The sequence below is a fragment of the Chamaea fasciata genome, unplaced genomic scaffold (assembly GCF_029207755.1).
Source record: "Chamaea fasciata isolate MVZ Bird 193981 ecotype frontalis unplaced genomic scaffold, bChaFas1.0.hap1 SCAF_6, whole genome shotgun sequence".
Classification (NCBI taxonomy): domain Eukaryota; kingdom Metazoa; phylum Chordata; class Aves; order Passeriformes; family Sylviidae; genus Chamaea; species Chamaea fasciata.
The window spans coordinates 22481220-22497251 of NW_027094091.1; the positions used below are offsets into that span (position 1 = coordinate 22481220).

The 16032-nt window shown below is 36.5% G+C and overlaps 1 protein-coding gene across 2 annotated transcripts in view; it reads left to right on the top strand.

The window, feature by feature from the left end:
• FAM114A1 (family with sequence similarity 114 member A1) overlaps positions 1–13762 on the top strand; it is a 30553-nt gene extending 16791 nt beyond the window's left edge. The window contains exons 8-14 of one of the 2 annotated variants that reach the window (XM_066185615.1): positions 1962–2085; positions 4109–4194; positions 5247–5414; positions 6647–6786; positions 8047–8119; positions 10087–10140; positions 11526–13762. In XM_066185615.1, coding sequence (XP_066041712.1) covers positions 1962–2085; positions 4109–4194; positions 5247–5414; positions 6647–6786; positions 8047–8119; positions 10087–10140; positions 11526–11654 — 774 coding nt within the window. In that variant the 3' untranslated portion in view covers positions 11655–13762. The remainder of the gene's footprint in view (positions 1–1961; positions 2086–4108; positions 4195–5246; positions 5415–6646; positions 6787–8046; positions 8120–10086; positions 10141–11525) is intronic. The other variant, XM_066185616.1, reaches the window with a different exon arrangement.
• The last annotated feature ends 2270 nt before the right edge of the window (positions 13763–16032 follow it).

The window sequence follows — 16032 nt, forward strand, 5'->3', positions numbered from 1 at the left end:
AACTGACAGGTGTTTTTGTCAGGACTGTATGTGGTGTGCTATACACAGCTTGTGACACTGCAGATGTCTTGCAAATTCCATGTGGAATTTGCAATGAGGTTGAAATCTTTTGGTTGAAATCAGGTACAGATACTTACATTCAGGAATTCCAGACATATTACACGTGGAGGCTGGTGAACTAAAATTAGTTCCAGATCACTTATTAACTTCTTATTTTGTCAGTTTTTAAAGTTACATAGAACTACACCAAGATACTATTACTGGAAGTATGCAAATATCTCTCTGAAGATGGTAATGTTAATAAGGCCTATCTGATAAATATATATTTCAATTTCAACTCTCAATTTTTTGCTCTGTTAGTACATCAGTAGATCTCTGACAGTGGACCAATAGAATTTTGCAGATTCCTAACAGTGATATTTTTGTACTGGAACAGTTTCCTAAATAAATTTCTTAAAAACAAGTTTTCCTTTTTGTTATTGTAATTAGCATTCTTTGCCCTGTGGGGTACTTCTTAATAAAATATTACCAACTTATATTTTAAAATATTTTATTTGCTCTCACAAATAAAAGAAGCTTATATTAGTAACAGTTAGGTGCATACTGTCAGTGTTGTTATTTTTTGTTACCATCTAGATGAAATCTATACATTCAAACCGCACATGTAAGGTTCAAGGGTCTGCTTTTAAAAACAAACAACAAAACCGAAACTGGCCAAAATCCCCCACCCACTAAACAGGAAAGAGATAGATAGAAAACAAGTTCAGGTTAATTGCACGTGTCAACAATATTTTTATTTTACTGTGAAATACCACAAGGTAAGCAAGACATGGAGGTTGTTACCATGAAGTTTCTGATACACTTCATTTATGTCCTAGACACATACATGGTTCTACTCAGTCCAACAGGATTGATGGTAACTGTGTGGGTCAACAAGTCCAATACCCAGATAAATGTCCCGCTTACCAGACACAGATGCACACAAACACAGAATACAAAAAGAGTACTCTAAGCTTGAGACCACTTCTAACAGCCCAAAAGCCACAGAATGAGTTCAAGAGGTATTGAAGACATGTATGTTTAAGCTTTTATTTTAAAAGTTTCCATTAAAAGAAGTTCCCAGTTAGCCCTTGAAATGGATAGTGCTATAGAAAGGGAGGAAAAAAGCCCTATATAGTCCTTCATAACCTGACTACAGTGTCACAGGTTTGTCTTGCTGTTCAACCCTGAGCACAGGAGCTGGACACAAGGACACGCCAGTAAGAAAGTAACAGCTGTCTCCAGCCTTGCACTGAGGTAGTCTGTACATCTGTGGTGTGGAGCAAGCTTTAGAAAGGCCCCTTGAAACAAACATCAAGGTAAAACTTTGTATCAAGGGGAGTAAGGGCATTTCTCTTGGCTTCCGTAGCAGAAGGAGCGCTCTGCTCACGGAATTAACACCAAAAAACTGTAGTACAAACAGTGAATCAAAAAATCTGTTTCCATCCCTCTTAGATGTGCTGTCCTTGTTAAAGATGCAGGGATTTGCAGATAGCTGAGACATGCAAAGACCTGCCAATACATTCTTCAGAACATTCTATACAATAATTTTGGCTGCATTTTGAAGGCAAGTTTTTCCAGCTCTCCCCATGAGTGCTCAAGACTAACCATTATGCCAGTGCTCTTTTTGCCTGCTGTCTTCATCCAGGCAATCCCAAAATGTCTGTTACAGTTTGCAGTTAAACCACAGATTTTTAGATCAAAACTCATGTTCTGGAGGACAGAAGGGACCTGATGATCTGGCAAGGGTGGTGTAGTTTTTGTGATACTCAACAAATTCTGTTGACAACATCTAAAAATATGTCTAAGCTGGGAGGTTAGAGACAAGATCTGAACATAATGGAAGTTCCCATTTCTTAGTCTGTTTTTGATTCAGGCTCTAAATTGGCATTTAGTAATACTTACTGTCCTTTCTTTTACAGATCCAGTCACATTTAACAACACTTGAGGGAGAGCAGTTGGAGACTGTGAAAAATGATTTAATTGCTATAAAAGAGATCTTTGTTCCAAAGGAGTTAGATGATGAAGTGCCGCAGGTGCAAAAAGGTAATTTGAAATATAGAGACTTAACCATATGAACAATTGCTACTTCTTTATCTAGTATTTAAAAAAATTCCAGTCCGAACTGTAATTTCTGATATCCTAATAGTCTTCAAAAGGTAGTTACTGAAATTAATACTCTAAAAGTTCTGGAAGCTGATCAGTGCTTAATTTGGAATTTTTATTGTAACTGAAGTGCAAGATATGGAAGATCAAACATAAATAAATTTTACATTTTTTTGCTATAACATCAGTGAAAGCAAAAAATGCAAAATAATTTTTTTGATAACTAAGCTTTTCTTACAGAAATTGTGTAACCTGAAAGTTTTGAACTACTTAGAAATGCTTTTATGTTCAGCAACTTCATCCTCACTCTGTACCCTCCCTTGCTGGATGGGCAAAAAGATTAGAATATCATAAGGAAATTTAAGAACCCTGAATTTTTTTGAATGAAAGTGACTTTGAAACATAGAAGCAAAGCAACTTTATAGGTATTGCTTGGCAAGATGTGGCATGTGGAATGTGAGAAGGAAGTTAGAGCCTCATAAGCATTTCCGTAACTGTGACACAGCCCAGCATTGAAGAGAATAGGCTGAGCTCACAAAAGTTACAATAAAATGGGTGAGTGCTTTGGTTAGCGGCAAAATAAGCGTCTTAAACAGGTCAGAAATTTTAACATTCCCACAAACAGGTTAGAACAGAAGGGTAAGAAGTCCGCTTAAAGGCAGCATTGTTCATGTCTTCAGGCCTGTGAGATACATATCAAACCTCTTAGACCTAACAGGAAAAATCCCCTTGACCTCAAGACAGGCATATGCCATTGAACATCATATTGTTGTGTTTTGGAAACAAAGAAACATAAAAGGATATTTCTTCCAGGTCCTCTTGATCTTCTCAGGGGTGCTTTGCCCATAAAACCTACGTTTTGCAAGATGGTGAGATTTGATTTCTTTAGCCTTCTGAAAAGTTAGCAAAACTTTTTTTTAACATCCACGTGTTCTAACAGGAAAGTAATTTCTTCTCAGAGTGCTCCTTCTGGCAGTGCTTACTCAGCTTGCCCGATCCTTCTCACAGGGAGTTCATTGTTCCTCATTGAGGGGGGCAGCAAGTGCTCAGCACAAAGTCTTAGTGTGGCGAAGTTTTGTGCTGGTTTTTTCCCCTCTTAGTTGCTCTTTAAACCCCATTCCTCTATGGAGTTGTGAGAATAGAAGTCAAGAAAGTGTATTACCTGCTTAGGAGTGAAGATTCATGAGATGTCTGTCGTTCCTTAATTTCTGTGGAAAGTAGTTTCTTGCTTTAACCAACTCCCAGGAAAAGCTCTGTTTCTTGCATAAAGTAATGGTTTCTCTGAAGGTCACAAGTTCTGGTTTTTTTTCAGTAAAGCACAACTGCTTACCCTGCTCCTTGAAACATTTACAAGTGTTTTGAATGGGCTGCAACCAAGGCAGTGAACACCTTAAAAAAAAAAAAAAAAAAAAAAAAAAAAAAAAAAAAAAAAAAAAAGACCAAATCAAAGTTTGCTGCAGATTTTCCCCCAGAAAAGCAAACCACTCATCAGTGAAACACCTTCCTTCTTCCTGTGACTGCAGAAACAACTAGGAGTGTTTTCTGGTACAAGTAGCAGAAAGCCACACACATACCCTTCTCTCTGATGTTTCCTCTCACTTTGATTATCTAACCCTTTAATGTATTTTTCACTGCAGCTTCATTTCAATTGTTTATGAAATAGTAAGAGGGGAAATATCTGAAAAAGTGGCTTTACCTACATTTTGAAAGCCATTAACACCAAAAATTTCATAAATGAGGTTAACTGAGACAGCAACCACAGTGAATATTCAATTGAATATCCCAGTTATCAACAATTTTGGTGCATATACATGCACACCCCTACACATTCCTTTCTTGTGTCACTGTCACTGTTTTTCAAGTGCTGGAATACTTGGTGAAACTATTTCATTGGATATGTTTGATCATATAAAATGCTATAGCAGTAACACGCTAACAAAATCTGTCTTGTTTTTTCTTGCAGCAGATATGGGAGAAGAGTTTGTCAGCATGCTCACAGAACTGCTGTTTGAATTGCATGTTGCTGCTACTCCTGACAAACTAAATAAGGTTAGCACCTGTTAGTGAGCTGCCTTCAGTTTTTTGGGCAAAGAAGGAGGGCTTTGTTTTGAAATCTGACACAGAGCAGCACCCAGTTCCCTTCAGACAGCTCAGAAAGCAAAGTACAGGAGACTGAGACTAAAATGCTGAATATAGAAAAGCTTTCAGAGAAGAAGTGAGACGAGCAAGGCAGTGCAGTTGGATGAGCCCTTTCCAGTGTTAGAAAGCTTGAATGGGGGGTGTCTCAGCTGAACAGGGCTCATGAGTACAGCAGATTTGATCTTACATACTGGGAACAAAAGTCAGGTTCAGAGTAATTATTCTTGCTCTAAAAATGAGATTTCTAGGAGCTAGTCACATAACTAGTCACATTCGTACTATCAGGTCCCTTTAAAGCTGGTTCATCTGCTGATCTTAGGCTCAAATGAATGTTTATCTCTAGCTACATAGATAGACTATGGATAGTCTGGCTTAGGTCTTAACGTGTTTTAATTTGACTTCATTTTTAAAAAGAGACATCATACATTTCCTACTAAGCATAACAGTACTCTGAAGTTGTATAAAGCTTCAAGACTCTTCAGCTTCGATCTGTTTGCACGTCAGAGAAATCAGCTCAAGATACAGTGATGTTATATTTATTTTTCATTTAAGATTTTAGTACATCTCTTACCTCTCCAAAGTGTTATTCTTTTTTATACACATTTGTCATTTTCTTATTTGGGAAACTGTGTAAGAAAAAATTCTGTATAAATTCATTTTAATAATACATAATAAAGCTGAAATATTAACTTTGTAATTAACAACAGCTGTATGTGTTGATTAGGAATATTATACCTGTAGAGGAATTATCCCTGGATGATTTATCTTCATGCAGTCCAAAATGCTTCTCTCTACAGTTTCTTAAATGTACACTTATCTAAATGCCACCCAGAGGCTTGATACATTCAAATTTCTGAGTATAAAAAGGAAATAATTAAATGTATTGTTAATTGATGTTCAGGAATGTCATCTGATAGTCTCTTTTCAAACTGAACTTTGAGACTGGGTTCTTTGTTTGGCAGGCTAGGAAAAAAGCTCATGAATGGCTGGAAGAAGCCAGTTTGTCCACCCCAGTAGACATAGAAGAGGAGCTAAATGAAAAACCTGAAGAACCTGGTGAAGAAACTACTCAAAAAGACAATAAAATTGAGAACGATAAAGCAGAAGTAGACAAAAGCAAAACTGTGGAGGTAAAATAACTTTTAGAGTATAAGTTTCATAAAATGAATTAACATATTTTGTTTGATAAGATTGTTTCTTTGTGTGTTGGCCTTGTATGTCATCCTTATTTTTTAAATTCATGGAAGTAGTAAGAAATAATAATACGCAACTCTTTACTTTAGGCCCAGTTGAAGACTAAATTACATAAATATTCTTACTGTTGTTCCATAAGTAAATATCAAAGTAACAGGTATCACATTGCTTTTATTGTTCTATATCTGTGTCTTTGTGTGTATGCATGTGTATACTCAACATACAGTGAGCTGAGGGATTCTGAGGTGTCATGTCAAACATTACATGGACACTGAAAGTTGTATCTCAATGTTCCTTAGTATGTCCTCTCAGTGAGAATACATGGGGAAAATGTTCAAACTGTTTAAACAGTTTAAATCATAAACAGACAAAACAGAAATATTATTTAGGCAACTAACAACTGTTCAATTCTCTTTATGAAAGGTAGCTCTTAAGGCTAAAAGTGTTCATTTAGACAGATCTGATAAGGTTAATTGTGATTGAGTATTTTCTGTCGAGTTAATGGCAATATTAAATGTGGTTGCTATCTTTGTTGAGATTATTATTTCTAATTAGAAATTATCTGTCCTGTTTCCTTACAAAATGTCTAAAGAAGCAAACAGAATATATACCCTATATGTATTTCAGATTTTTTTAAGTGATTGCAGATTACCAGCTGGCATCAGCTTGTGAAAGCTGTAACCCCAAAGTGCTGCATAGAGATTTCTATCATTGTTGATAAAAGCCACTTTTTTATTGGGCACATGATCTGTTTCTGCTCTAGAGATTCAGCAAAGGGATGCTTCAGTGCTTTTAGCTCCATATGAAAATAATTATGATTATGACTTATTCTAGAGTTTAGGTATCTTTCTGTTTGTTAGGACAAGGTTTAAAAGTGGTATGTTAGAAAATCCAAGAGCCTGACCTAGTTCCCAGCCAAGTAAACAGTAGACTTGATCTTACTAATTTTTCAGAGCAAGTAGAATGTCTGTATTTTATAGTCTGTGGATATTTAGTTTTCCAGTATTGTTTGTGAGGATGACATTATGGTTGATATTCACCATGTATGTGTTGGTATTTCCAGTTGGGGTAGGAAGGGCTCCTATGTTTGAAATTCTTTTATATATTATATGTATATGTTTATCAGTGTTGTTATTACTGATTGTATTATTCTCATTTTTAATTTAAGGAAATCTACATGCTGTCCATTGAAAGTCTGGCTGAGGTAACTGCTCGTTGTATTGAACAGCTTCATAAAGTAGCAGAATTAATTCTACATGGGCAGGAAGTAGAAAAAACTGCTCAAGATCAAGCAAAAGTACTGACAAAGTGAGTATTACGTACTTCATATATGAACATTTGACATTTGCATAGAACTCATGAAGTTCGATTCAGCTTGAAGGCACAGTGTTCATGGATCAACAAACAACATTGGCTTTAGGGGTCCTGGTGCTTTATTTTCTCAGGAAATCAGGCTCTATAGGCTACCTGTCATTTTTTGACGTGGCTGACATATGTATGTTTATGAAAACATGACCTATTCACAGGCTAAAAGTTGTTTCTGCTCCAGCAAGCAAATGTGCATGCCAACTTGGGTTGCATTTCCTGTTCCCTCTGCAGAAGATACTGTGCCTGCATATATGGAATTTGCTTTCAGAGTATAAAATGCAGTCTTAGTATCTGCCAACAGAGTTTCATTATTTAGTGTTTATCTGCCAAAAATATACAAAAATCAATCTCTTGTTCTAAACAATAGACCACATTTGTTAGCAACTTTAGAATTAACTGTAGTAAAACACCCAGAATTTCAAGAAGCCAGTCGGTCTAGTGGGACTCTAAATTGAAATCTCAAGCTCTCTGTAGTTATTAAGTCTACTGCTTTCAGTAAGTTTTCATGTTAAGATATTTTAAACAGTTGACTCCTGAATAGGTAAAATATTTAACCAAGTGCTTATCCTTAAGAATGCTGCTAAGAATAGCAAAGTCCATGGGAACACTTGAGTCTAAAACAAAGCACTTGTTAAGTATTTTTCAGAATCAGAGCTAAGGTATGATGAACCTGGGAGGATGAGGCCCTATGGGATACACTTGAGAATGTCTAGGAAAACAATTAAAGATCTCAGAACAGAACTAGATCTTGTTGTCTCAGATTTTAACCACAAATGGTCTTTCCCTTTTAGCACAAGAGTAGATGTTCTGTTGTTCACATAGAAAACTTCTCACTGTTCTCACTGAAGTTTGTTTTATTTCCAACAGTATTCCCAGAAGTTGTGTTGCTGCAATCATCAGAAAAACCACAGTTAAACTAGAAGTTTAAAATTTTAAAAAGTGAAACACTGCACTGTCAAAAAAGGCTGGTGTGTGTAACAACACATCATTTTTCTGCTGTAGTCAGCAGTGGATTTTTCAGTGAAGGAATATAAAAACTTTATCATTAACAGTTTATGCCTAAATATTTTAAAAATATTTAAAAGCAAAATTGCTTTAAGAACATCTTTGCTTCCAAGATAAAGTTTGTCATAAGGTTGTCATCTATTGATAGGTCAAGAATGTATTTTTATATTTCTCTCTTTTTTTTTTTTAAACCAGTTTAACAAGTGCCATGTGCAATGAAGTTTCATCTTTATCAAAGAAGTTTTCTGATTCTGTAACAGCAGCTGGGGTAAGATGACAGCATTTTCTGTAGCATTTGGGCTTTTTTTAACATAGTTCACCTCTTGAAACAGAAATTCTTACGTGAGTACCAAGGCTTTCTATCAGCAAAGAGGCCACTTCTTTCCTCAGATCAAGATCACAGCATTTTTGCAGCAGGGAAAGTTTATAAGCTTTGATAGATGACACTGTGTCCCCTGCCTTGTAAAATCTGTGTTTGCAGAAACCATTTCCTGTTTTTCCTGATCACCACTCAACACTTCTTGCCTTCTCACATTGTAAGGCCCCGCATTCAAAGTTACACAGAGTGATGATAATTTCTTCTCAGACTCAGCCTATCCCTTTTGAACACATTTGTGTGAAAGTCATTCACAGATTGTACTTGCAGCACCTTAAGGTGGTTTCACAAGTTGTCTTCTTAGCCTTTACTAGATCCCCTGGCTTAGCACTGCAGTGTTTTCAAAAGGTTTAAGAGATCAGAAAATCTGTTTGGCCCATCTTAAAAAAAATCCCTCTGTCTTCTATCACAAGATATTCTGCTTAAGAACATCCATTTATCTGTGAACATCTTTGCTAGAAGTAGCATCCTGCCTTTCAAGATGCTTCAAGGATGACTGACATCCGAGCATTATAGCAGGGTTTGGAGGTAAAAATTGTGCTGTTGCTGAAATCGTTCTGTAAACATCAGAAAAGAACAAATTCTGGTTCTCTTGGTTGTTCCATGAAAACATGAACGTAATTCAAAGGGAATTTTTCCAGTTTCCCATTAGCTCTTCCAGCACATCTCTGAGCATGTTTTGTCATAGTTGTTTGTAAAGGACATGATTTATTTCTTTGCTTTTATTATGAATAATGTACATAACTTCCAATTACTGTAAGGAAAAATACTTATTTTGCATTTTGGGATTGTGCTTTAGCATATATCTGTGGGACACTTGAAATAAATACATGCACAATAATATAAAAATAAATTGCACACAAAATATTAAACTAGCCCACTAAATAGTGCATTTTGTAATGGATTTTCTGGTAACTGAGAGTAAAAATGTACTTCTTTTTTCCAACCATCTCTCTCTCCTTGGTTCTGCCATCTTTCTCTGAACTAAAATTAAGAAGTTTCATGCTTCTGTAAATCTGTAATATCAGAGCTACAAGGCTGCAAGTGGAAATCCTTCAGTTAAATTAATCAGTATTGTATTCAGTGTTGAAAGAAAACAACTCTTGCTGGAGGTTACTGTTGTTCTAAAGAACCACAATGCAAAGAGCATTGAGAAAAAAAAGGGAAGAACTTTTGCCATTTTAAAAAGTAGACAAACTAATGAATCTTGATTTTTTTAGCCTCTAGTAGTGTCACTACTTGTTGTAACCACCTTTCTTCTTATCTGGTGGTTGAGCAAAATGTCATGTGTGCTGAGCTGTTTCACCAACCAGCCTGCCCTGCCCAGCACATGTGCTGCCTCCAGTTTGGCGATCTGAGTTTCACCTGGTTTTCCTTCTTCAGGGGAGCTACTCTGGACCTTTCATTTTGTCCTAACCACAGATATTTATATAACTTCTAAGAACTTCATTTTCTTCTGACATGTCTTTTTTCCTTTTTGTGTCCTTGAAAATGAGCAGGGGGTTAAAAAATCTGTGGGATGTGAAATGGTCACTGATGGACAAACAATGTCATTACATAAACCTCACACCTGTAGGAAAGCAGGCAATTTGAAACTCTGTGGTACATGAATTAATGAAGAAGTAAAAGCCTGGGCCTCTCTTAGTTCATTGTACTCTGTGGTAGAAATGCAGGGGGTGTACTGAGTTGTGTTTGAAATGCAGGCACAGTTATTAGCAATACTGAGATAAGCAGTTTGAACAAGAATCAAGGTGAAAGAAGACCTTTACAGAATTCATAAATCCACATCTCAGATATCAGTGTATTTCTGTTAAATGTGTTTCTTGACCTGGCTTTTCATTCTGTTTTCTGGCTTACAGAGCAATATGAAGGCAGAGATTCTTAACCCCATGATCAACAGTGTGCTATTAGAGGTAAGCTCCACCTCTTCACATCAGCAAATGTTGTAATAAAATTATTTGAAATGAGACAGGCACATTTATTTCTAAAGAAAAAACTATTTAAAAAGTAATGACAATATCATTCTGACTGTTCTGTGCCAGCACATAAATGTCCCAATTTTGTGTTCAGCCTCTCCCACAAACACTGTAGTAGTGAGGTTGCATTTACTGAGGACTCTTAAGAGCTGTATGACTGAAGTGAGGCTGGGCTGCTCTGAAACTCTGCTGCTGTATTGGTCAGAACACAGCAACAAGTAGCAATTTCAGACTACTCTTTCCTTTAAAATTTGGATTGTAGATATGCTACAGCATTTCCCATCTGCAGACACTTAGATTTCAATAAAGATTCACAGTCTAGCAACAGCCTTGGTCAGCCCATGGATAACCATGTATCAGACCACCAAAATGTTCATAAGTTATTTCTTTCATTGACACCATGATCTGTTTTTCTTCAGAAAAGCACAGTGAGTAAAACACACCTCAGATTTATCATGAAGAGGTTGAGATGAAGTAATATCCTCATAAAGTCCTAAAACTCACAGGATCTGCAGCACAAGATTTTAACTCTGTCAGATCACACTTACCTTAAAATATAAATAAACTTATAGTAGTTGACCATAAATTGTCATTCTTTATTTAATAGCAGCCGTCTCTTATAAATAAGGAGAAGATTGCTTTACGAAAAGCAAATTTGCACTGAATTAACAACACCTTTAAGGAAAATGATGGAAAGTTGAATAGAGCTGTAGTGAGGACTACTGTGCAGTTCCTTTTGTTCTAGGGTAAATTTGCTGTTGCTGTTGACTCACCTTCCTGTGCTCCAGGAACTGCAAAATCTAGGAGTATTTAGAATTGTGGATTACAATGTTTTGTACTTCATAAATCCCATAGTTGTATACAAATGTGTATTAATACAGCCTAGGATCATGGAGAATTACAGGCTGCTGTACTGTTCAGTATTAGAAATTCCAAAAATAGTACTACATGTTAAAACCATTATAATTTGAACTGTTAATTTCAGTGACACTTCTTCCACCTACAGCAAATTCAAAATTGGTTCACTTGATGGAAAGACTAGCTAGTTTGTGTTTAAAAAGTCAAATCTGCTTCTGAACAGTGTGGCATTTTATTCTACTCATATTACCAACAAAGCTGTCCAAGAGTTCAAACTTAGAGGCAGTCAGATTTTTTCCATATTTATTCAGGCTAAGCTATCTACAAATTCTAAAATCTGTGTGAAGACATATGCTAATATAGCATCATGCAGATGTAAAAAAAAAAGGGGGAAAAAAAGTACAGTATAATTTCTGAAGTACATGGCAGCTGTACTGATGAACCGCATTTTCTCTCCCCATTAGGGCTGCAACAGTACTGCTTATATTCAGGATGCTTTCCAGTTACTGCTTCCAGTTCTGCAAATTTCCCATATCCAGACCAGTTGTTCGAAAGCCCAGGAGTTGACAGCAACCACAGACCCAAAGTCTTGAGCTGTGCCAAGAGAAGAGCTGGTGCAAGAGATGTCTGGCCACTCGACTTCTTTGAAGACACTAAATGCGGTTTTGCACACACAGTACTGAACAATATTTTAAAACTCTTTCAGACTTTGAGACTTTAGAAGTAGTCAGTAAAGTGAGTCATTTCTTTTCCAGTATGGTTCATGCTTTGCATTAATTTAAACAGAAGTTTATTGATATTAGCATTGACTTAAATACAGATTCTAAATGTTGACCCTTTCAGTTGTAAACAACGCATGAAACAAATTGAAATGTAAAATTTCTTAAAACATTCCAGTTCAGATTACCCTTTATATCGTTTGTATTATAACTGCAGTTTAAAAAGTATATTTCAGAAGCTGGTTTCAGTATTTAATTTTCGCCAACATGAACAAATTATCATAGTGTTGAGCTTGTTAAATATTATTTCCAGTAGCGAATAATAACATCATATTAATATGTACCACTAACATAACACTTTGTATTGAAGAAGTTGCACAGCAATAGGTATTAACTTTACTAAATGAAAATTATGGAGGTTATGCATAAAGAATTATACTGAAAAGAAATTTTCTGAGCCAGTAAAGGTTACGGGTATAGCTCTGTATTTGCTGACCCATACATTTATATTAATTTAGGTCTAATTCTTCATTTCAGTGGTTGAACAACACAGGAGACAAAAAAAATCTTTTTAAAATGCAAGGGATTGAAAATTTTCTTTTGTTTGGCAATCAAAACACCTGCTAAACAACCTTCTCTCAGATGTGTTACCTTGGGGTTTACTGATACCTACAGTTCAGAAATAGAAGTTGTAGAAGAAGTTATGAAAAAATTGCTTTGGGTGTGGAGGTATTTGTCAGAGCAATCACCTTTTTTCTGAGGCTATAGTGAGGGCATACACAAGCGATAGAAATGACATTTCATAAGAACACTAGCAACCATGCTAATTTGTCCATATCTTTAGTTTAAAATTCTGGGCTTTGGACCTAAGAATTTGTTTAGGCTATTTTACCTCTTAGACAGGAAAAACCTTCCAATATTTTACATAGCCTGTTCTCTTGGATTTTTGTCATTTATTATGTTTCTTTCCATTATTTTGTACTTTTTTCTCTTGGTATACTCATGAAGTGTATTTAAATGCTAATTTTTACAATTAATATTTTAATACCTTGAAACATAGTTCATACATCGTAAAAATAATGAAGTAGAGTGTGAGGCAGTTTCTGTGTTTGATAGAAAAGAGAAACCATGTATCTGCTTTGCACATGGTAACATCTTTGAGTCCAAAGAACAGAACAGAAAGGTCTTTTTGTGTTGTACACTATTGTAGTACTTGTTCGGCTGTCACACTCATGGTGACTTTTCCATTTTTTGTTATATAGAAATGAAATTTTCCCTGTCCCTGAAATAAGGTTTATTACGCAAAATCTGTATTCTGGCACCCTGTAATTTAACAGACGTGAGATATCTTTCTGGGTAAGTAGAAGATGTACAGTCTTCAAATCATTTGTACAGGCTGAATATAACATCAGAACCCTCGGGGGAGAATGTTTGAAATCATTGAGGGGTATTCTTAAGACAAAGATTGCTTGTCTGAGATACTCCTTACTAGAGGTTTCACTGTCTTGCTTGAATTATGCATTTCTGAATAAAGTACCTTACCCTGAAGTAAAAGAAGGTATAAAAAGTAACATGGAGACTTAAAGTATTTACATCCATACAATGTAGGAAAGGAAACAGGGCAAGATATAAGCATAGGGATACTCCCATCTGATCTTAGATTCAATCATCTTGTCCTTGGAAAACTGAATATTGTATCTTTAAATCAATTTTAGGTAGATAATGTTTCAGTGGAAAAGTACTGTATGGACATAGCCAGAATATTTCGTTTACACTGATTTGTATTATTCCACCCGTCAAATAAATCATTTGAGATACTGAACTGAGACAGTACACTGAAAGGGAGTGGTTTGAAGAATAATGTGATGGGAGTATATTCTCAGTGAACTAATTTACTTTCTGATTTTTTGATTTACCTTTGGAATGATGAGTGTGATTTTACTGCAAGACTGACAAAAACAGATGTTGCCTTAAACTTTTAATGAAGAGTGTTCTTTCTTTCATCACCACCATTTTCCAGGTTAGTACACTGAGTGTGCCTTGGCACTTGGCAGACTACTAGGTTTTAAGTACTTGTGAAAATTACCTGTTTTCTTGAGCAGATGTGTTTTCTGTGGCAGTCCATTCACTTTTGAGCACACCCACCCTGTTATGCAGTGACAAAGGAGGCAGGCTTGTGCACTGATTTAAGTTCAAAATTTGTCAGGATGAAACTTAAAATAATGTCTGCATACCTACCGCCTTGCAGATGATCCAGAGTTACAGGTCATCCCTGAAGAACAAGCTGGAATTAGACTGTTACAGGAGTAATTTACTGTATATTAAGGATATTGACTTCTTTTTTTCTTGGGTTTGGGTTTGTTGGGTTTTTTTTGGCAAACAAACCAAAGCAAGCTGTAAGTTGTTTACTGCTTTGTAGGGTATAGTCTATTCGTGTGTAAGCATCTCTTCCCCATGAGTTCCTCCTACACTCCAGCTTCCATTGCTAGAGACAGCTGAACAAAAGAACTGTCTCTTCCACTTTTTATCATGCTGCTTAAATCACCCACTGAAGCTGTTAATATCTTCCTCCAAAATGTGCCACAGTCATATCATACAAAATCACAGCTATTACCAGTTGGGATGTCTTTTAATGATGTGTGTCACCAATAATGTCCATTGTCACTCACCAGTCAGGATTCATAACAATTTCAAGGAGTCTGAAACACCACAGTATATTGAATGACAAATACAGTTTCCCCCCTTTTTTCTGATTCACAGAAGTGTTTTTATCATACAAGAATTCACCCAGCTCATAGGATTATCTTTGAGACATTCCAGTTCTATTTCAGATGACAGCCCTGTCCTTTCTGTTAGTCTCAAAAGAATGTAGAGCGTGGAAAAGGACTTTGCTGAGTTCTTTTGAAAACCATCTCAGGGCAAGGCTTAACGTGACGCCATCAGCCAGTCTGACCTACTTTGAGGTTCTTACAGTTGGACTGGAAAGCCCTCTGGACTTCAAACCCTTTATTCTGTCTCAGATCAACCTTAATTGTTGTTTTTATTGTGCAACTCGTACATTTTCCATGCTGTTTCCTACTTCAGCATTCATATTGTTGACAGTGCGCAGTTTTAGAATTAAAAATTGAAAACAAAATGTCAAAAATTCAGCTGTATTAAAAAGATGGGAGATGGAAATTATTTTCAAAAGAAAAAACAAAAGAATGTGCTCTCTGGAAATAACAATTTTCAAGGTTGGATTCTCTAATCTCTAAAATCTCTAATTCTCTAAAAGCCTCTGTAAAAATATTTTGTCAATGTTTCTCAGAACAAACAAGAGATGATATCTGATTAGCTCAGCAGAACAGGAATAATGCACTTCTGAAGTGAAATGAAAATCTGCATTAACCTTAAGATCGTCAGAGGGGGAACATTAAAAGAGGAAGAGCTCAAAAGAAAGAAGACAGTTAATTTGATCACTCTGGGTCTGCAGTGCTCATTTGCCCTCTATTGCCTGCCCTGCAAAAGTCCATGAGTACACATTTGCGAAGAACTCCTTAGAAGTCTCCCCACTTTGATCCCCTGTTCAAAGCCTCCCTTTACAGACTTTTGAGGACGTACCCAGAACACCAGGTAATTCAAGTAATTTTTAAACACCTTAAGAAGCCTCTCAACCCATTTAGTAGATTTGGGAAAATGCAGCCCTGCTCTTCCTGCACTTTGAGATCCCAGAGAGTATCAGCAGCTTATCTGGTGCACCATTTAAGGTCGTCTCTGCCTTCCCTCCAATTCCGTTTGCCAGTTCAGCCCCATGTCCATTTTGCACGTTCTCTGCTCCATCAGTTCCACCTTCCCCACCAGTTTTGTTCACACACACACACCCTCGTCCACCTTCATGTCTCCTTCCCCTTTATGGTTTCTGAGGCTCTTCCCTCCTGCCCATCATCTTGTGCTTCAGAGGCTGCAACAGGACATCCTTTCTCTCCTCACATGTTCAGTTCTGACAAAGCCAGAGATGAAGACAAGGAGTTACAAGGATCTGGGAGGAGAGAAACCAAACCTCAGGAGAAAATGGCAAGACATTAAACCAGTTGTTTTCAGTCCCTCCTTCAGTGTAAAGGAGGTCGGATCAGCCACCACCTGAAATCCTTTTCAACCAGAACTACTTCAGGATCACATTTTTTGTTACCATCCTTACCAATGTCCCCCCATTCTTTATTTCCTGTAGTTTGGATCATAGTTAGAAGACAAGGTAAGCTTTACTCAGCAGAGA